This window comes from Leptodactylus fuscus, chromosome 6 (genome assembly GCF_031893055.1).
Source record: "Leptodactylus fuscus isolate aLepFus1 chromosome 6, aLepFus1.hap2, whole genome shotgun sequence".
Lineage (NCBI taxonomy): Eukaryota > Metazoa > Chordata > Amphibia > Anura > Leptodactylidae > Leptodactylus > Leptodactylus fuscus.
The window spans coordinates 176,648,458-176,671,625 of NC_134270.1; the positions used below are offsets into that span (position 1 = coordinate 176,648,458).

The 23,168-nt window shown below is 40.8% G+C and overlaps 1 protein-coding gene across 1 annotated transcript; it reads right to left on the minus strand.

Annotated features, from left to right (window-relative positions):
- Positions 1-1,884: 1,884 nt before the first annotated feature.
- Positions 1,885-22,506, minus strand: LOC142210173 (sialic acid-binding Ig-like lectin 16). Its single transcript, XM_075279198.1, has 12 exons — positions 22,449-22,506; positions 19,610-19,966; positions 15,967-16,260; positions 14,775-14,804; positions 10,906-11,148; positions 9,806-9,847; positions 8,719-8,970; positions 6,747-7,037; positions 6,623-6,651; positions 4,871-5,061; positions 2,822-2,912; positions 1,885-2,064 (listed from the first exon to the last, which is right to left on the minus strand). The coding sequence occupies exons 1-12, from the start codon at positions 22,504-22,506 to the stop codon at positions 1,885-1,887; spliced, it is 2,058 nt and encodes a 685-aa protein (XP_075135299.1).
- Between the last annotated feature and the right edge of the window lie 662 nt (positions 22,507-23,168).

The window sequence follows — 23,168 nt, forward strand, 5'->3', positions numbered from 1 at the left end:
TACATAGTAGTGTAAATGTGAGTGTAATAGTGTTATTGATACATAGTAGTGTAAATGTGAGTGTAATAGTGTTATTGATACATAGTAGTGTAAATGTTAGTGTGATAGTGTTATTCATACATAGTAGTGTAAATGTGAGTGTAATAGTGTTACTGATACATAGTAGTGTAAATGTGAGTGTAATAGTGTTATTGATACATAGTAGTGTAAATGTGAGTGTGATAGTGTTATTGATACATAGTAATGTAAATGTGAGTGTGATAGTGTTATTGATACATAGTAGTGTAAATGTGAGTGTGATAGTGTTACTGATACATAGTAGTGTAAATGTGAGTGTGATAGTGTTACTGATACATAGTAATGTAAATGTGAGTGTGATAGTGTTATTGATACATAGTAGTGTAAATGTGAGTGTGATAGTGTTATTTATACATAGTAGTGTAAATGTGAGTGTAATAGTGTTATTGATACATAGTAGTGTAAATGTGAGTGTAATAGTGTTATTGATACATAGTAGTGTAAATGTTAGTGTGATAGTGTTATTCATACATAGTAGTGTAAATGTGAGTGTAATAGTGTTACTGATACATAGTAGTGTAAATGTGAGTGTAATAGTGTTATTGATTCATAGTAGTGTAAATGTGAGTGTGATAGTGTTATTGATACATAGTAATGTAAATGTGAGTGTAATAGTGTTATTGATACATAGTAATGTAAATGTGAGTGTAATAGTGTTCCTGATACATAACATTCAGGCTTTCAGCTTACTGAACTACTGGGAGGAATAAAGTTCGTATTACATAGCAGGCATTTGTAAGTGCTCAGAATACCTAAATTTGATAACAGAATAATGCAAATTTCTGAAAAAAATCTCAAAAAATATAAAACATTTATTTACACTAAGTCATCACAACAGAATAAATAAATACAGAATGTAACAGCAGAACAAAAAAGTAAAGTAATGCAAAGTATGTACACGGTAAGTCCATCAGAAGAATAGTGAGCGCAGCTCTGGAGTATAATACAGGATGTAACTCAGGATCAGTACAGGATAAGTAATGTAATCTATGTACACAGTGACTGCACCAGCAGAATAGTCAGCGCAGCTCTGGAGTATAATACAGGATCAGTAATGTAATGTATGTACACAGTGACTGCACCCGCAGAATAGTGAGTGCAGCTCTGGAGTATAATACAGGATGTAACTCAGGATCAGTACAGGATAAGTAATGTAATCTATGTAGACAGTGACTGCATCAGCAGAATAGTGAGCGCAGCTCTGGAGTATAATACAGAATAAGTAATGTAATGTATGTACACAGTGACTGCACCAGCAGAATAGTGAGCGCAGCTCTGGAGTATAATACAGGATCAGTAATGTAATGTATGTACACAGTGACTGCACCAGCAGAATAGTGAGCGCAGCTCTGGAGTATAATACAGGATAAGTAATGTAATGTATGTACACAGTGACTGCACCAGCTGAAACATTTTCTGTAGATTAGATTAGTTTCATTATATGTCCATTCTTCTGATTCTAGAATAGAGTTAATAATAATATGAATCTAGCCTTATATTATCTCCCATAAATTGAAACATCAAAAGCAAGCAATCTTTTCAACCTTCAGAAGATGAACATAAATATCTACATAACATCCACTTAACAATTCTGGTCTATCATCCCCCCCCCCCATTTCTAATTATCTTAATTATCATCTGCAGAACATAAAACAATAAATTAATACAAACAATAAATAGATATTACATGTGACAGTCACTGACAATACACAGCACAATAATGTCGTAGACTTTGGGTTGGAAATGCGTGGCAGGAGCCTCAGAGAGATTCTCACCGGCCACAGGTGGACAGTCTATAGATGGAAATTACTTCTTGATTTCTGCGTATTCTATTTCAATGTCTTCTGGAACAATTTTTGGTTTTATATTGGAGAACTTTACGCTGGCATACTGCACGTCTTCAATGTTGATATATGAAAAGTCCTCATAGTCCTCCTCCTGTACCGAGTAGATTGAATTGGTCCGAACCTCAGTAGTCTGGTTACCCTACAATAAGGACAAGGTCTAATTACAATTCTGGTATAACTGGTGTCCAGGAGGGTCTTAAAGGGGGTGATCAACAAGGGAACAAGGACATTAAAGACTTTTCCCAGGACCTGAAGATAATTGATACTGACCTCTCCGCATGGATACATCAACAGTATCAAATCTGTCAAGATCTGACAACCGGATCCGACACTGATCAGCTGGTGTGGCCTGAAGCAGACCTGCTCCCATTCAAAGGGAGCGGGATGTAGTTCCGATCACCACTTCTACAGTGTGTGAAACAGAAGTTGTATACAGAAGCAGGACTGATTCTGCCCGGGGCTGCCATATATTTTCCAGTGTAAAATATACTGGTGTTGATGAATTTACTCCAAAGCGTTTTAGGAATTTTTTGAAGGTTTAATAGTAAATTTAGGGAGCAATCCGAAATTTAAGAGAAAATCAAGGGAAGCCTCAGAAGCTTCAATCTGCCGTTGACAGGGGCTGGAGAGGATTCCCCCATGCCCATTTGATGGTCGGACATTCCTACTGAAATCGGTAAGCTCATCTTATATACATCTAATGTGTATGGCCGGCTTTAGTCTTTGACTCATCTGAGAGTCTAGTTATTAGGAGACCTGGCAGGAGAAGGTTCCAGAAGTCACCGAGAGATATTGCAATAAGGACGAAACGTTCTGAGATGGTTCTAACAATATCTGCCATGACTTATACCCTTCCTGGGGCTGGGTCTCTATTATTTCCCATCAGGTCTACTTACATAACGGTGCACGTCTGAATTACTATATATCACGCTGCTGTCCTCCGCTTTGATCTCCTTCTTGTCTTCTGGTTTATTTGACAACTTTTTCCTAAAAAGAATAAAAGGCCATTAATTTGATACAATCAAAGGTGAACCGATTTTTCCCGACTAGAGATGAGCGAACAGTGTTCTATCGAACACATGTTCGATCGGATATCAGGGTGTTCGCCATGTTCGAATCGAATCGAACACCGCGTGGTAAAGTGCGCCAAAATTCGATTCCCCTCCCACCTTCCCTGGCGCCTTTTTTGCACCAATAACAGCGCAGGGGAGGTGGGACAGGAACTACGACACCGGGGGCATTGAAAAAAATTGGAAAAAGTCATTGGCTGCCGAAATCAGGTGACCTCCATTTTAGACGAATAGTGGATTTCAAATCCGGGTCATATGAGAATGTGAACTTTGTGACTAAGAGACAGGGATAGCTGTACAGGCAGGGATAGCTAGGGATAACCTTTATTTAGGGGGGAATGTTATTAAAAATAACTTTTTGGGGCTCTATCGGGTGTGTAATTGTGATTTTTGTGAGATAAACTTTTTCCCATAGGGATGCATTGGCCAGCGCTGATTGGCCGAATTCCGTACTCTGGCCAATCAGTGCTGGCCAATGCATTCTATTAGCTTGATGAAGCAGAGTGTGCACAAGGGTTCAAGCGCACCCTCGGCTCTGATGTAGCAGAGCTGAGGCTGCACAAGGGTTCAAGCGCACCCTCGGCTCTGATGTAGGAGAGCCGAGGGTGCACTTGAACCCTTGTGCACCCTCGGCTCTGCTACATCAGAGCCGAGGGTGCGCTTGAACCCTTGTGCACACTCTGCTTCATCAAGCTAATAGAATGCATTGGCCAGCGCTGATTGGCCAATGCATTCTATTAGCCCGATGAAGTAGAGCTGAATGTGTGTGCTAAGCACACACATTCAGCTCTACTTCATCGGGCTAATAGAATGCATTGGCCAGCGCTGATTGGCCAGAGTACGGAATTCGGCCAATCAGCGCTGGCTCTGCTGGAGGAGGCGGAGTCTAAGATCGCTCCACACCAGTCTCCATTCAGGTCCGACCTTAGACTCCGCCTCCTCCAGCAGAGCCAGCGCTGATTGGCCGAATTCCGTACTCTGGCCAATCAGCACTGGCTAATGCATTGTATTGGCGTGATGAAGCAGTGCTGAATGTGTGTGCTTAACACACACATTCAGCTCTACTTCATCGGGCTAATAGAATGCATTGGCCAATCAGCGCTGGCCAATGCATTCTATTAGCGTGAACTGAGTTTGCACAGGGGTTCTAGTGCACCCTCGGCTCTGCTACATCAGATTGCTACATCTGATGTAGCAGTGCCGAGTGTGCATCAGATGTGTAGTTGAGCAAAACTGACTCAGCACTGCTAAGTCTCTGCATTCGCATAGGAATGCATTGGCCAGCCTTCGGCCAATCAGCGCTGGCTCTGCCGGAGGAGGCGGAGTCTAAGGTCGGACCTGAATGGAGACTGGTGTGGAGCGATCTTAGACTCCGCCTCCTCCAGCAGAGCCAGCGCTGATTGGTCGAGTTCCGTACTCTGGCCAATCAGCACTGGCCAATGCATTTCTATGGGGAAAAGTTAGCTTGCGAAAATCGCAAACTGACAGGGATTTCCATGAAATAAAGTGACTTTTATGCCCCCAGACATGCTTCCCCTGCTGTCCCAGTGTCATTCCAGGGTGTTGGTATCATTTCCTGGGGTGTCATAGTGGACTTGGTGACCCTCCAGACACGAATTTGGGTTTCCCCCTTAACGAGTTTATGTTCCCCATAGACTATAATGGGGTTCGAAACCCATTCGAACACTCGAACAGTGAGCGGCTGTTCGAATCGAATTTCGAACCTCGAACATTTTAGTGTTCGCTCATCTCTATTCCCGACCCCAGTTTGTGTTTTTCATTATCCCAGAAACCCCTTTAATCTGGTTTCATCAGCTCTACACCACTACCAAAACCCGAGGATGATAAATTCTGAAGATACAATAAGATACTTACTTTCTGAAATAATACAGGGCTAGGAATCCTCCAGCGAGCAACAACACAACGACAACTGCACAGCTGATCGCAACAATGATCTCAATTTTGAGTCCTGATTGAGATGGGAAAAAAACAAAACAAATCGCAGGTATGACATTGTTGTCAGAAACAGCGCCACTGATGTATACAGGTTGTGTATGGTATTTCAACTCAGAGTGTAACAAAAATAACCAATTGATTAAGGCATGGTCACAATGGGATGAACGATTTGATGTTGGAACCATTTATTTGTAAATCACATAGTTCTGTGCCAAAATTTTAAGCTGGTGTGGAAAATTCATTTTTCATGTCAATTAATATAACGCAAAGTGAATGAATAAAGAGAATCTAGATGAAATCAATATTTGGTGTGACCCAAGGACAGCCCTTTGCCTTCCATCAAGTCTTCTAACTACTAGAGATGAATGAACCAATTTATAATGACCCAATTTTGCAACAAATTTTCCCCAAAAAATTTGGGTTTGACCTAGCCTGAGATTTTTTGGGTTTTCCAGCCATTAATCAATGCAATCCTTTGGGGGTCAATGCCTCATGTTATTGCAGTGCCCTATGTAACCTCTGAGGTCAAATAACAGCCCTCAGCTTTACCTCTGGGTAACCAATGTCAACCAGGAGATGAGAAGAGCCAGCATGGTGTTGGAGGAAGACGAGTATGACTATTAACTTTCCGTATCTCCCATGGGCTTTCGATTATTATACTCAAAGCATCTCCATTTCAGACCAAACAAGATATGAAACAAAGCTGGAAGGTGAACCTCGTAGATACTTGCAAAACAAATCTCATGAGTCCTGGAAGTGATGATCCGGCTCCCACAGATATAGCCCTGGATCTTATCATCATCAGTCTGTCTGGGATGACATGAAGAAACAGAAGGATTGGAGCAAGCAACATCCACAGAAGATCTGTGCTTAGTTCTCCAAGATGGCAGAAACAACCTTCCTGCCGATTTCCTTCAAAAACTGTCTGCATGTACTGAGAAGAACTGATGGAAGGCAAAGGGCAAAGGTCACACTAAATATCGATACATTTCTCTTGTATTCATTTGTTTCCTTTTAGTAATTAGTAGAGATGAGCGAGCAGTAAAATGTTCGAGGTTCGATATTCGTTTTGAGTAGCCCCTCAATATTCGACTACTCGAATCGAATATTGAACCCTATTATAGTCTATGGAGGAAAATGCTCGTTTCAGGGGTAAGCAACATTCAATCAAATTATACTTACCAAGTCCATGAGTGAGGGTCGGGCTGGATCCTCCGAGAAGTCTTCTCCATGCAGCGTCTTCCGGCAATGAATTCACTCTGCCAGGCATCAGACCTGGACAGAGCCGGCTGCGCATGCCCGCACTACAAACGGACATGCACAGTCGGCTCTGCCCAGGCCCGATGCCTGGCAGAGTGAATTCAGAGCCGGAAGACGCTGCGGGAAGCTGCACGGAGAAGACTTCTAAAGGTAGGAGAAGAACCAGCATTGATTGGCCAACTGTATAGAATTCGGCCAATCAATGCTGGTTCTGCATCGAACTTTTACATTCGAATAGCGAGTGGTACTCGATCGAGTACGAGTATTTCAAATACCGTAGTATTCAATCGAGTACTACTCGCTCATCTCTATTAATTAGTAAGAATTAACTATTAACGCTTCCATTTTCAAAAACATTCTTCCTGTGCAGCATTTTTTCCTCAAGTCTAAACCTTTTGGACAATTCTTTACATGCGAAAAGCCAATTTCACATTGCAAATCTGTAGAAACATTTTTAAAAAATTGAGATTGCGTTTTCGGGAACATTTTTTGCCCGATAATGTTGAGGTTACGGGAAATTAATCCTGATACTTACTGTTCTCAAACAATAGGAGCTCAAGCTGTCCGTACTCATTGGAGCTTATGCAGCGGATGGTCCGGATATTCATCTGGCTCGGATTACAGGTCAGCGTGCTTGTGGTCATTGCTTTCAATGTCTTGGTGGTAACACTAAGTTCTTTATCCTGATGACTGGACGGATATATTTTTTCATTAATATTCCATTCAATATTGGCCATTGGAAATGACTGGATTATACAAGTGCACTCAAGGAGACCTTCGTGCTCCAGGCAAGTGGAATTTCTCCCTGTAACGGTTCTGGGTTTATCTACAACAAAAAAATATAATATTTTAGAATATTTTTTAAAAAAATGTATGTCGCTTTTGTTATAGTAGCCAAATTTGTCATTCCGAAGGCTTTTCCTCCATCCCACTAGGATATGCCATGACTTCCAGATTGTGGGGATAAAGGGTCTCGTTGCCACCAATCTCATGATCGGGAGATACTGTACGGTACTTCAGTATCAGAATATCCAATAACTTTTTCTTCCATGGCTCTTTGACTTATCAAACACCCAATTATAGTTATAGATGGACGTGCCAGTCCTTTAAAGTGGACCTTTGACTAATGTCACTAATTCAATTTATTGGCATCCATTAGTCGGTGCTGCTCCACTGAATCCAGTGCAGTTGAAATTTTCTCTAGCTCCCACCATTCATGAGCAATGAGTCTTGTTAGTTACAGGACCCAATATGATAAATAGCTTCCCTACTGTCAGATGGGAGGTCCTGGGCTGGAGCAGATAACCTGGGACCACCAATCTGACAGTGAGGAACCTATGTAGTCTGCTGGGAGCTAAAGCTAAAAGAATGGATTGCTCAGGGATGGTGGGAGCTAGAGAAAAATTCTAAAGAAAAGAGTTGGAGTTGGTGGAGATGGTGAAACATTCTCTAAGTTAATTAAGTAGGATTATCTATCTATCTATCTATCTATCTATCTATCTATCTATCTCCTATCTTTCTATCTATCTATGAATTTTCATAAGGGTCCAGTACACAATAGAACATTGGGCTGGCCTAACTCTTCGATTTTAGCAGCACTGACTAACTATTTTATACTCATGGGGTCCTCTTGACTCTTCCTTCAAAATAACTGTAGAAAATAAGGATGGGGTTTGTTTAATTTCAAGATCTTTACATTTTCAACAGAGATAAGTTGCCATTTGTGTTGACCAGCCTTAAAATTTTTTGCTGAAACAAAGTCATAGTCATCTTAGTGATTCCCACCACTCTGGTTGTGATGCTTTTTGGTCTTCTGCAGACCATTCCAGGTCATCACTGATTGAAATGGCAAAACAATGCGGTCAATGATTATCTGCAGTGGTTACGTGTCCGTTTAGAGATGTCATGGCTGAAAAAGTAGAGAAGCAGAAACCAGTAGGGGGACACCGGAAAGGAACCAGGGTGGTGGGAGGCCAATTAGATGAATAGGACTTTAGTATTTTTTTTAGCATAGAAGTCTTCTCCGCGCAACATTCCCGCGTCGTCTTCCGGCAATGAATTCACTCTGCTAGGCATCGGGCCTGGGCAGAGACGACTGCGCGTGCCCGCACTACAAGAAAATGGCTGCTTACAGTCAAAGCGGCCATTTTCTTGTAGCGCGGGCATGCGCAATCGGCTCTGCCCAGCAGAGTGAATTCAGAGCCGGAAGACGCCGCCAATCAATGCTGGTTCTGTATCGAGTTTTTCCATTCGAGTAGCGAGTGGTACTCAATCGAGTACGAGTATTTCCAATACCGTAGTATTTGATCGAATACCTGCTCGATCGAGTACTACTTGCTCATCTCTAGTCATAACATTTAAATGTTTAGGTATTGTGAAGGGCCAGAGACCCAATAAAGGAGTAATAAGGATGGATTATATTTATTATATGGGCTAACAATTGAGAATTCGCAGTGAATCACAGAATCATGAAAGAATTTGGCCACAATTTCCAAAAATGTACTTACAGGTTACTTTGATATTGACCAAGGCTCCTGACTGTCCCCATTCATTACTGGCTATACATTTGAACTGTCCTTCATCACGGAGAGAAACATTGGTAAAAGTGAGACGACCCTTGACTCCAATCTGGGTCGCACTCCAAACAAACTTTACCCAGGACAATGAAGCTTCTGGGAGGCTTTCAGCCGTGCAGAGTAAAGAGAATGTGGTGTTCTCCAAGACGTAGATCACACGCTGAAACGTGTCTATTGCACAATCTGTAGAAAGAAAACGGAATGAATATGCTTTGTATGGTAAGCTGTCTATACGCTGGAACCCAAACAGGTAAAAACTTCTCATTCTGTTAGGCGAAGGCCCCATGAGACGTCCCACAGCAATAAAGTTCTGCGAGAAAAAAACGCGGCAGCAACGCAGCACAATTTTCCCGCAGCACTTTAGACAGAAAGATTGTGGAGTTTTCCTCCGGGGACTGTTACAATTATACCTAGGGGGTGAAACCTCCAACGTTTCTGTAGAAATAATTGACATGCTGTGATTTCCAAAACCACAACGGTTTTGGAAATCATGGTTTGGTTTTGACCATTAAGTGGGCATGCGATTCACAGCATTTCCACCTCGTGGGGCCCCGGCCTAAACTGATAAATAGTGGAAACAAGGAATGGACTGGATAAAAGGAAGTCCAGGTAGAAATGATGTAACTTTTAGGCCATCTTATTCTGTAGGTAGAATCGTAACTTAAAGACCTGGTTCCCAACACAAATTCTGTAGCAGGTCACCCATCTACTATGTTCCCCTTTTTAATAATAGTATCTTTTTATGTGGCAGAGGGGCTTTAGAACCCCCTTGGGCTGAATAGGCCAAGTTTAACCTTTGCCTCTGCACCCAGACCAGTTGGACAATCAGACCCTTCCTTTGAGAACAGTTATGAATTGGGCAGCCTTCTGTTACATTGGAGTGTATGGGTGGTAAGGATGGGGTAAAAGCTATAAACTCAATTCATTTCATAACTTTTAGGAAGAAGAAAAAAGTGAGCATGGTTCCATAAACAACAAATTAAAGGGATAATTAAAAAAAAAAAAGATATTATTGTACCTTTAGCCATTTGACAGATTATATTTGGTGTTCGTGGGGGATCTGGAGAAAAAAAAATCAATATAAATATGTTAATAAATTTACTATGATGCAACAGAGTAACAAGTATATCGATATATTCTACATGGCTAGTCCATAGAGATCACTTGATTCACTGCAGGACTCCAAACCAACGTGGTTACTCCTTGGAGGCCCAGAATAAATCCCTCAATTGGTCGACCAGCCAAAAAGGCTAAAACCAGACTGTGAAGAAGTCATTATCTGCCCCAAATTAAATGGATATATTATCAAAAAATGCCAACTATTTAATACAGATTATTATAAGGATTTTATGATGTCCATAGTACAAAAAATATATATATATTGCTGTTTTCATGTTAGCCACTGTAACATACACTATACACATTCTATATACACACTATATCATATTTCTTGTTTTCCACACCTTATTTTTCAGCTTTGCTGTGTAGACCTGGACACAGTCAGCAGAGTCATCTCACTATTATTAGTAGATACATTAACTAGTCTCCTCCTCTTGTTAGTACTACACAAAATCACTGGAGTCCTCTCATTATCATTAAAAGGTGGGTCAGTAGAGTCATCTTATTATTAATAGAGAGCAGGGGCAGCGGACTCATCTCATGCAATCATACAATCCATGACTAATCCATCAAGGACTATGATCTGGGGATTTCCTTCAATGAAGTCCAAGATTATTCACCATTAACTTCTCCACCTTGGTTTAAGTGGCCCCAAGCAGATTGAGGTTCACTTCATGTTGACAAACAACTGTATCTACATTACCTGCAGTAAGATGTGTAATGGTGCATATAACACACTATACACACAGATAAGAGTCAGTATGCAGCTCCCCTGCCACTCCTTAGACTCGGGATTGGGGCTGTACACCATGGCTTCCCAGAGACCGTATTAGTCTTTTGATACCTGCCTTCATCGCAGATAACATAAAGCATATACAACCTAATATACGTAATACAGGAAGGAAGTGAGAGTCTCCAATATGGCCGCCTCCAGGGAACACATACAGTATATTTTATACCATATTTCTCTTTGCACGGTCCATGTCTTGTTCTACTTACAGTGAACAATCACTTCAATGGTCTTGTTAGAGGTCCCATGGTCATTGCTCCCCATACACAAGTATGTTCCTGCATCTCCAAGACTAAGTTTGTTGAGACGGTAGACAAGCGAGCCTCCATGACTTGGTCCTTTTTTCATTTCATCTCCAACAAACCAAGTTATTTGGGAATACGGGTTACTGTCCACCACACAGTTCATCATTTTGTCTTCTCCTTCTTTGAATATAAAAGTATAATCTGTGGCTGAAAAAATCATAAACAGAAATAAAAAATTGGAGAAATATGCAAAATGGAAATTGGGGATTGGCCATTAATATCAGATTTGACTCTTGCCCTTGCGATCAGCTGACTGAAGAAGCCGAGCCTGGGATTGCGGCTCAATACCATTCTGTTGAATGTAACTGAGCTACTGTGAGCTGCAGTACCAGACATGGCCACTACCCATTGTATGGCACTGTGCCTGGTAAACAATGAAGGGCTAGAGTGATATAGATGTTACAGTCAGCTGATCAACTTCAATGCCAGGATTTAGACCCCCATCCATCTGATATTGATGGTCTATCCTAGGTCATTAGTATTAGGTCATTGATATTGTGATCGGCCATAAAAAGTATGTTGTTCACGACTGAGTGTATATCCGAGGGTTATCTGTTTTCATGGATCGCTCATAGGCTTCAGTCTACTGAAGAATCTGTGAAAATGGCCCCCATGGACCATTAAAAAGGTCATGTTAATTCACTATGGGGCTGTTAAAAAAAAGGCTAGTACATGGCTGTGCAACTCGGTGGTGTGAATAAGCACTTACAGTCCTGGAAAATCCAATTAGCGTATATACTCGAATATAAGCTGACCCGAGTATAAGCCGACCCCCCTAATTTTACCACAAAAAACTGGGAAAACTTATTGACTCGAGTATAAGCCGAGGGGGGGGATTTCAAAAATTAAAATGGTTTTTGGGTGCAGTAGTTGCTGCAAAAGGGAAGGGGGTGTTTTGGTTGTCTGTCTGCCCCTTCCCTGAGCTTGAGGACTGTTTTTTTTTTTTTTTTCCCCACTTGGAATTCAGCCTGGCTGACTATAGGGGATCTGCAGTGCTCCTATTAACCCCTTCCTGACAGAACAGGAGCACTGCAGATCCCCTATATTCAGTAGACACAGGATACCTAATGTGTTTGTGTTTCACAGTCATTTTCTACTTTTATATGTATTCTAGGGAAAGGAGGGATTTACAACTTTTATTCATTTTATTTTTTTTATTATATTTTTTAAAGCTTCCTCTTTTTTTCACTATTTTATGGGAGATTCTATACATTAATATTGCAGCTGGTGATAGACCAGCCGCAATAGTAATAGACTATTTGCTTGACTCGAGTATAAGCCGAGGGGGGCTTTTTCAGCACAAAAACTGTGCTTATAAATTCGGCTTATACTTGAGTATATACGGTAATAAAATATAAAATAAATGTCTAATATTAATATACGGGACTCACAATATTATTACTATAAAGTCAACTTTATAACAACCTCGAGAACAAAAATCTATGTAAAAGAAGAAGTACAAAAATTTGGAAAAGTCAAAAACATCATTCAGCTCTTTAGCTGTATAGGAAAAATTATTTTATATGTTTGTAGTACGAGTATTTATTTATTTCAAATTTAGGGAAAGTCGGGTGATTTTAATTTCTTTTTACATTTTTAAACATGTATTTTTATTTTTTGAACTGTTTGAGTGGCCTCCCTAAAGGGCTCGAATCTTTTGATTGCTTTTCCCATAGACTGCATTACAGCTATGGAAGATTTACTATAAAATATGTATATGAGGCTCCTCCATAAAACTGCAGGCTGTCATAGAAATGGGGGCAGTGGGGATCGGTACTAGTGGGATTTCAGTAAAACAATACCTGCGATCAGAGTGAATTTGGATCACGGACATTAGAGCTGGGTCTCTACTATGTAATAGAAGCCGCCATCTTGAATGACCCGGCTTCTTACATCCTACTATTACGGCAGATGATGGGAAATGGTTAATCAGCAGAATGTGTCTCACCATGGACTCTATTGTTGTATCCATAGAATCCATGGCAAGATTGAGCAGGATGCCTTGGCTATGGGTGGCAGAATCAGGGCAGAATACACCTGAAAATCAGCCGCAGATTCCAATGTGTGAACATATCCTAATAAAAACATAATGATAGGACTGTGGAGATCCAAGGAACATGTATTGAGATAGTCAGGACCTATAAGTATCTGGGTGTGCTCCTCAATAATAAACTAGACTGGGCTGATCACCTGGAGACGCTGCACAGAAAGGGCCACAGCAGACTCTACCTGCTCAGGAGGCTGAGGGCCTTCGGAGTCCAGGGGACACTTCTTAGGGCCTTCTTCAACTCTGTGGTTACTTCAGCCATCTTTTTCGGTGTGGCCTGCTGGGGGAGCAGTATATCAACCAGGGACAGAAATAGACTTGACAGGCTGATCAGAAGGGCCAGCTCTGTTCTGGGGAGCCCCCTGGACCCGGTACAGGTGGTGGGTGACAGAAGGATACTGTCTGTGGTGACCTCCATGCAAGAGAACAAATCCCACCCCATGTATGGGACCTTGATGAGACTTAGCACTGTAAGTGACCGTCTGCTTCACCCCAAGTGTGAGAAGGAGCTATCGCAGATCCTTCCTTCCAACCGCGACCAGGCTGTATAATCTACATCAGACCAAGTGAAGATCACTCCGCACAGAGAACTAATGATTATGACCATGAAGTCTTCCTTCTTTCTTCTTCTGTTACTTAGCTGCTATGGACTCCTAGTATATCTTCTCTTCTCAGCTTATGTGTGTCTATGTCTGTAATATATTACTGTGTATTATCCTGTATCTGTATTACTAGGCTGCTGTAACATACTGAAATTTCCCCACTGTGGGACTATTAAAGGATTATCTTATCTTATCTTAATATAAATAATAAAAAATAACAAAAAAAATCTTAAAATTTATAAAATACACTAACCTGCATGGCCTGGGGGGCCTGGCTGGGCTGGAGAGAATCCGCTCAAGGATCCTAAGACAGAACATCAAGTAAGGAAGTTAGGAACTCTTCAGCAAGAAACTTGGTGCATATCCTGAATGGGCCCCTATTGTTCAGACCAAACAATTTGATGGAAACTGCAGGAGAATTTTATGACTTTTAGATGGGAGACACTACAACCAGTGCTATGGAGTCAAAGTTGGGGAGGTGAAGTAGGAGTTGCGGTGAGTTTTTATATTGTATTATAGGGGCCACTGATCATATTATACAATCATTAATATTGTATAATTAATTAGATACATAGCTTGTTACATAGTTACTTTCATAGGAATTCAATCACTGGCTTCTTTTGAGAATTTAAGGAGCTCTGTCGCTTCAGAATGACCATAGAGGAGTCAGAATTAGTCAGGACCGGGCTTTGAAAGAATAAAGAAGTAAGAGTTGGCACTTAGCCTTCTGACTCCACAGACCTGACTACAGATCAGGAAAATGGTGAGGAATTTGGTGTGGAATTTCAGCGCTGAAAAAAAAAAGCCTCCCATTGACTTCAATGGGTTCATTTTTCTGCTAGGCTGGGAGGCTAACACCACACCACACCAAATTCCTCACCATGGACCTTACAACTCTCAGCGCCTCCACAAAATCAGATACTCTTATCTGAAATCTATAGATTTCCCTCACAGTGGCCACTAGAGGGGAAATGCAGTATTACATGCTGGCCATTCATTGGATCTATGAACTCTGACCTGGATGGGGTCAGAATGGGGTCTAAAAATGACAATTTTATGGATTTCCCCCTATATGTTATTTTTGTTGAGATCACCCCATAGGTATTGGTGTAATATGTTGTTACCTCCAACGGTGATGGTCATATCGGGAGGGTCTGCAAGAGAAGAATAAAAACACATTTTTGTTGTAACATTTGGTAGAATAAGGTGTCCTTTATAACATTACTAATACATTGGGGAAAAAAGTATTTGGTCAGCCACCAATTGTGCAAGTTCTCCCACTTATAAAGATGAGAGGCCTGTAATGGACATCATAGGTAGACCTCAACTATGAGTGACAGAATGAGAAAACAAATCTAGAAAATCACATTGTCTGATTTGGAAAAAAATATTTGCAAATGATGGTGGAAAATATGGCTAAATGGAAATTTGTATTGAGTACTACTCATTAACTTTGACTACGGAGCTGCACTGGGGCTGCAGTTGTACGTGCTGTCACTAGACTGAGTATGGTAGGAGACTATGTGTGGTAGACTATGCATGGTCATGACTAACCAAGAGGACTTGACATAGACCTCCTGGGAGTCTGCAGAGGGAATAAGTCTCACTGCTGGCTTTTATACTTTATACATCATATTCTGATTTTAAGGGGGTTATCTAATTTATCCCTTCAGTACCTGGAGGTACCTTGTCCTATGTCAGTATATACTGTGAGTTATGCAGTTCTACAAAAATCCTGACTATCAAGTCTCATTACTACATGACCATCATTGGCACTCCAACCATCATCAGACTCAGGGAGGCATCTAACTATGATGATGTGTCCTGGAGATTTACTACTACCACCATAATAAACCGTGCAGGCCCACTCAGTACTGCACCAGCCTAGGAGGAGGGCTGGAGGATTTGGTCGAGATCCTTGGCAACTTCATTATTACCACTACCAACCTCATGGCATTCCCTACACGGGAATATTTTTTACACTGACTGCCAGATTGGAGTCGGGAAGGAATTTTTTCCCCTGAAATGGGGCAATTGGCATGAGCCTCATGTTTTTTTTGTTTTTTTTTGCCTTCCCCTGGATCAACACTGTAGGGATTGTAGGGTCATAGGTTGGACTTGATGGACTATGTCTTCATCCAACCTCATCTACTATGTAACTATATACATGTTCATGAAAGTATCAGTCTGGTACTTATGCCTGGCAGAAGCTTCAGGTTGGAGACTTTGGCCAAAAGTTGAACTGTCCAATTTTTTTTCCCTAAAAGTTTCCTGTAAATCGGGTTAATTGAAGGACCATATTATAAAGAAACCTACACTCTACATTCAGGTTGATCCTCTGGTTAGTTGTAGCCGTGTTTCCGAGGAAGCTGACTCGACACACCAGTGGTAATCCGTGGTCTTTCTTGGAAGGTGTGAATGTAATGTTGGAAAAGTATACACTGGTGAAATTTTGATACTTGTTGTTAAAATCATGAATTTTTCCAGATCTTCCATCCCATTTGATGACAGGTGCGGTTCCAGCACATACACCAGGACTTTTGCAGGTTATCGTGGCTTCTTTCCCAGCAACCATCTTCCCTACAGAGATCTCAGGTTTGTCTGTTAATCCTAAAAAGTGTTGCAGAAAAGTATATTAATAAGGGAGTAATAAAAGTCCAGAATGCCTGTGTCTTAAAGGGAAGCTGTCAGGCCAATCTGGAACACTAAGGGTCCATTCACATGGAGGAAAATGGTGAGGAATTTTGTGTGGAATTTTCCACGCTAAAAAAAAAAAGCCTCCCATTGATTTCAATGTTTTCTGCTAGCTTTTATTTCCACTAGCGGAATTTTCTACTACGGTGCTACTATGGTACTACTACTACTACTACTACTATGGTACTACTACTGCTACAGTGCTTCTACTACTACTACTACTACAACAACAACAACTACTACTACTACTGTTACTACTACTACGGTACTACTACTACTACTACTACTACAGTGCTTCTACTACTACTACTACTACTACTACTACTACAGTGCTTCTACTACTACTACTACTACTACAGTGTTTCTACTACTACTACTACTACTACTACTACTACTACTACTACAGTGCTTCTACTACTACTACTACTACAGTGCTTCTACTACTACTACTACTACTACTACAGTGCTTCTACTACTACTACAGTGCTTCTACTACTACTACTACTACAGTGCTTCTACTACTACTACTACTACTACAGTGCTTCTACTACTACTACTACTACTACTACTACAGTGCTTCTACTACTACTACAGTGCTTCTACTACTACTACTACTACTACTACTACTACTACTACTACTACAGTGCTTCTACTACTACTACTACTACTACAGTGCTTCTACTACTACTACTACTACAGTGCTTCTACTACTACTACTACTACTACTACTACTACTAAAGTGCTTCTACTACTACTACTACAGTGCTTCTACTACTACTACTACAGTGCTTCTACTACTACTACTACTATTACAGTGCTTCTACTACTACTACTACTACTACTACAGTGCTTCTACGACTACTACTACAGTGCTTCTACTACTACTACTACTATTACAGTGCTTCTACTACTACTACTACTACAGTGCTTCTACTACTACTACTACTACTACAGTGCTTCTACTACTACTACTACTACTACTACAGTGCTTCTACTACTACTACAGTGCTTCTACTACTACTACTACTACTACAGTGCTTCTACTACTACTACTACTACAGTGCTTCTACTACTACTACTACTACTACTACAGTGCTTCTACTACTACTACTACTACTACTACTACTACAGTGCTTCTACTACTACTACTACAGTGCTTCTACTACTACTACTACTACAGTGCTTCTACTACTACTACTATTACAGTGCTTCTACTACTACTACTACTACTACAGTGCTTCTACTACTACTACTACAGTGCTTCTACTACTACTACTACTACTACTACTACAGTGCTTCTACTACTACTACTACTACAGTGCTTCTACTACTACTACTGTTACTACTACAGTGCTTCTACTACTACTGTTACTTCTACTACGGTACTACTACTACTACTACAGTGCTTCTACTACTACTACTACTACTACTACTACTACTACTACTACTACTACTGTTACTACTACAGTGCTTCTACTACTACTACTGTTACTTCTACTACGGTACTACTACTACTACAGTGCTTCTACTACTACTACTACTGCTACTACTGTTACTACTACTACTGTACTACTACTACTACAGTGCTTCTACTACTACTACTACTACTACTACTACTACTGTTACTTCTACTACGGTACTACTACTACTACAGTGCTTCTACTACTACTACTACTACTACTACTGCTGTTAAAACTACTACGGTACTACTACTACTGTTACTATTACTACGGTACTACTACTACTACAGTGCTACTACTACTACTACTACTACTACTACTACTACTACTACTACTACTATACTACTACTACAGTGCTTCTACTTCTACTACTCCAGTACTACTAATACTATTATGGTACTACTGCTACTAGTACTATACTATTACTACTACTATTACGGTACTACTATTACTACTACAACTATCATACTACTACTATTACTACTACTACTGCTGCTACCATGGTACTACTATTACTACTACTATGGCACTACTGCTATTACTACTACTATGGTAAAACTACTGCTACTACGGTACTAGTACTACTACTACTGTACTACTACTACAGTACTACTATTACTACTACAACTATGATACTACTACTACTACTACTATGGTACTCTTATTACTACTACTACTATGGTACTACTACGGTATTACTACTACTATTACTACTACTACTACTGCCACCACCACTGCTGGTATTCTTACTACTATTACTAAAGCTAATATTACTACTAATACAATTAATTCTACTACAAGAACACTACTTTTACTACCATTAGAACCAGTACTGCTATCATTATACTATTACTATTACAGCAACTTCTACTTTTACTATTACTTTTATTACTACAAATAATATAAATGTTACTTCAGCTAATACTACTACTATCACCAATTTTACGACTTCTACTATTACGAGTTCTATGCTGCAGCAACTATTACTATTTCTACTACTTCTACTACACATATTGATACTACTATTGCTACTGCAGCGCCTATTACTACTTCTAATACTACTGCTATTACTACTTACACTACTGCTACTACTACCAATACTACTAGTGCTACTACTACCAATACTACTAGTGCTACTACAACCAATACTACTAGTGCTACCACTACCAATACTACTAGTGCTACCACTACCAATACTACTAGTGCTACCACTACCAATACTACTAGTGCTACCACTACCAATACTACTAGTGCTACTACTACCAATACTACTAGTGCTACTACTACCAATACTACTAGTGCTACTACTACCAATACTACTAGTGCTACTACTACCCATACTACTAGTGCTACTACTACCAATACTACTACTGCTACCACTACCAATACTACTAGTGCTACTACTACCAATACTACTAGTGCTACTACTACCAATACTACTAGTGCTACTACTACCAATACTTCTAGTGCTACTACTACCAATACTACTAGTGCTACTACTACCAATACTACTAGTGCTACTACTACCAATACTACCAATACTACTACTACCAATACTACTAGTGCTACTACTACCAATACTAGCAATACTACTACTACCAATACTACTAGTGCTACTACTACCAATACTACTAGTGCTTTTATTACAATCGGCAGCTACTACCAATTGTATTTGTTGCTGTCTTCAGATGTAGCAGTGCAGATCGTCAGTTCTCACAGTGCACAGAGTTTAATGACTAGTTCAGCTCTGCTACATCTGCAAGTGACAATGTAACATATTAGTTATACATTTCTGAATATATTACCTGTCACTCTCAGGTAGGGTCTGTTATTATAATAACTGTATAAATGCGAATCTTCATAATCTTGCAGTCTGAATTGATAATAGTCACGATCCCCGGTCTGGACATCATTGATAAATAGTGAGCAGTCTCTTTTTGAGACATCTCCAGTAAAAAACATTCTCCTTCTCGGGTTGTCTGAATTTGAGGCCACAAGCTCGACAAATGACTGCGGTCTGTACCAAAATCCTTTGGCTGATGATGTTACTGGTCTATCACTGGGTACAGTAAATCTGCATGGGATGTGAACACAGAGCCCATGTTGTGCGGTGTTGTCCGTGGATACATGTACTCTATAGTCCTCATGTTCACAGCCGATATCTGCAGAAAGAAGAAGTAGTATCTGATCAAGTATCTTCAACATGAAGGAAGAGGGTATAACTGGGACCCAGTGCAAAATTCACAACAGGGCTCCACAACAATTACATGTCAGTTATGTAACGGTTGTCCACTAATGTGAACGAAAGGTCAATGGACCTCCTTAGGTACCTGCATAGTGGTGTCACTGTAACCTTAGGACTCTCTATGTATTGGGTGCACTTTCTTACAGTATATGGGATACACTCATTGATAGGGTTGAGCCGATCTTGAAATTTCAGGATCGTTTTTAAAATCCGATTTTCGATCATTTTACAGCCGATCCCAATCGAGATCGTGAAATTTGCTCAATCACCGATCGGGATCCGATCTTTCCCAATCCCGATCGCTCAACCTTATTAATGATTTATACATGAATAGGATTGAGCCAATCTAGAGATAACCTCCGGCCTCAATCCCACCGGAAAAGAACGGGATCGGAATTCCAATCATGATCCTGAAATTTACTCGATCGTCGATCGGAATCCGATCTTTTCCAATCCCAATCGCTCAACCCTACTCATTGACAAAAAATAGAAATAATGCACCAATAATTGGTTGTTGTATTGGAATGAATGCAGTGATTATACGTATATGGACGTGATCACGATATTACAGCTGAAGGAGAAGGTTACTGGGGAAAAGAACAATTGAGTGCAAGCTCTAGGATCCTGTTGGGCACCTCTACCTGGACACCAGATAAGATACAGTATGGTTGGGTATAGAGGTATACAAGTTCTGTATGGTATCCTGTGGCACATTCACCTATGGATGGAACAGCAAGGCCTAGATCCTGCATACTTGTAGATTGGTGACATCCCAGCTGGTCCGGTAAATGATGGATTGGTGATAAAACTGGTGACCTGGCAGGACCAGGAAGTGTTGTAATCTAGTGGATAGATAACCACACCAGCAGGGGGCAGTAGGTCAGTCTACGACAAAGGCAGGAATGAAGAGCTCTCCAGAACGCCTCCATACTCCAACCCAACCATCGTAGGATTCCAACCAAGACCTAGAGTCATGGCTAATAAAAATGTTACAGTTCGAGTCCAGGAGTCCAGATGTCGTAACCTCGACATCACAGCAAATGAAATACAGCAGGTCACATAATGGTGTGGTGATGCCAAATTTCCTTTTGCTAAGAGCCTATAAATCATTGGGGACAGGCAAGGTGGGTGTAATGAACGCACTGTCTGGTCGGTGGACTGTGCTCGTACTTGTCGGCAGATAAAACAATATTCTCTACTGAAGATGTGTCTGGGCTGTCCAGAGCCTATTTGTTGTGTGTGTCTTTGTATAACCAACGTGCCCAATAACACCTAACCCCTAGGTTAGTATGGCCTAGATGGCGGGCCATACTTGCCCCCAGGCTCTGGACCATTATACGTACTTTCCATGCTTCTTACTGCAGGACGGCTCCTCCTTCTTTACTGATTCTTCAGGCGCAACCTCTTTTCCAAGCGCTGCTCTGCGCACTGCTGCCGATAATGTATCTCAACTGCGCAGCTTCCGCGCATGCACAGTAGATGTGGATAGTCACTACAGAGCAGCACTGGGAGAAGAGCTTGCAACTGCTGTATCAGTAATGAAGAAGGAGCTGTCCTGCAGTAACAAGCATGTCAGGTAAGTATAATGGGGTCGGGGGTTGGGCTGAGTAGGTAGGGAAGTTTGGTATAGCTAGAGAGACAGGGAGGGGGTGTATGAGAAGGAAGGAGTGAGGAAGGAGGGTGGGGGTGAGGTTAGAAGGGTTAGTGTGGAAGTTACATAGGAGGAAGCAGAACCATGTAAATGCAGGAGATACTCGGAGCTCCCAGAGACACTCACGTATCACTTAAAACACAATTAAAGGTATATGGGTGCATTTAACCCATTAATAGCACTTGCAGATATTTTTTAGAAAAACATATTGTGCCCGGAAAGCCCCTTTAAGGAGTGTATGTCATGAATAGGTTCACATGCTACTTTTGTGTTAAACGAGAAGGGATTGTATTATATTAGAGTCGGCGAACCGGCCATTGTAATGCATTGGAGGGCCCTGTGCAAACTTTTTGAAAGTTAGGTTACAGTTAAAGGGATTTTCTGGGACTGAAATATTGATGACCTATCTTTAGGTTAGATGACCAGATAGATGGAGATTTATCACCTAACACCTCCGCTGATCAGCTATTTGAGACCTCTTGCTTCACGTTGATGAGTCACCAAGCTTGTTTGCAGCTGATTCCCAATCAAATGAATGAGACTGGGCTGAAATATCAAGCACAGTCACTATATAATCTATGGCACTGTGCTTGTTAAATAGTGAAGAGGAACCAGTGCTCACTCGAATGCTTCAGACTCTTCAGACAGACAGCTGATCGGTCGGGGTGCCAGGTTTTGGACCCCTACTAATCTACTTCCTTTACATGGAATTAATAAGTTGTTTTATATCAGTTTATGCAATACTTACCTTGTATCTGTAGTATCAGGAAGGTAAGAACCAAACACTGAAAGCTACTTATGGTCATTGTGACGTCTAGGTGTGGTTATTCTGATCCACTAGAGCCCCATCTGGCACAACGTCACTGCAACAGAATATCGAGATTAATAATATAGATATTGATAAAAAATTGCAATAGAATAGGTATACTATAGAAATAGAGACAATGCCAAAAATTAGGAAGATCTGCTCTTAAAATGAACACACATTCTGACTAAGATTAGTTCTTAAATGGTCACTAAAGTCTCAGACAATTTAGTCACATTTAATAGATCATGTGATTCTGGACCAAAATGTAATGCACTTTGTTTAAAAATGTTGCACTTTTCTGCCCAAAAGACCTATCTGCCACCAGGTGTCCCCCTTCTTGATAATTTTCTGCTCACTGCCTGTTACCAAGAACATTCTGTCTTTAGAAACCATCAGGCTCAAGACAGAACACAGTGAGTGGAGGGAGGAGGCGCTGGTCTCTCTTCAAAACATCTGCATATTTCCATACAGTTTTCCCCACCTGTACTCTGCACAGAGAGGAGTCTGCAGGTACTCACAGCTCACAGACAGCATAAGAAGGGTCTATATTGAACTTCTAGCTAATACTGATGGAATGTTAGTCATAGATAGTAAGCAGCTTTCCTTATTGTCCTCAGACGTCTCTTTTTCTATGTCTGGGATCTTTTTAGCTGCATTAAT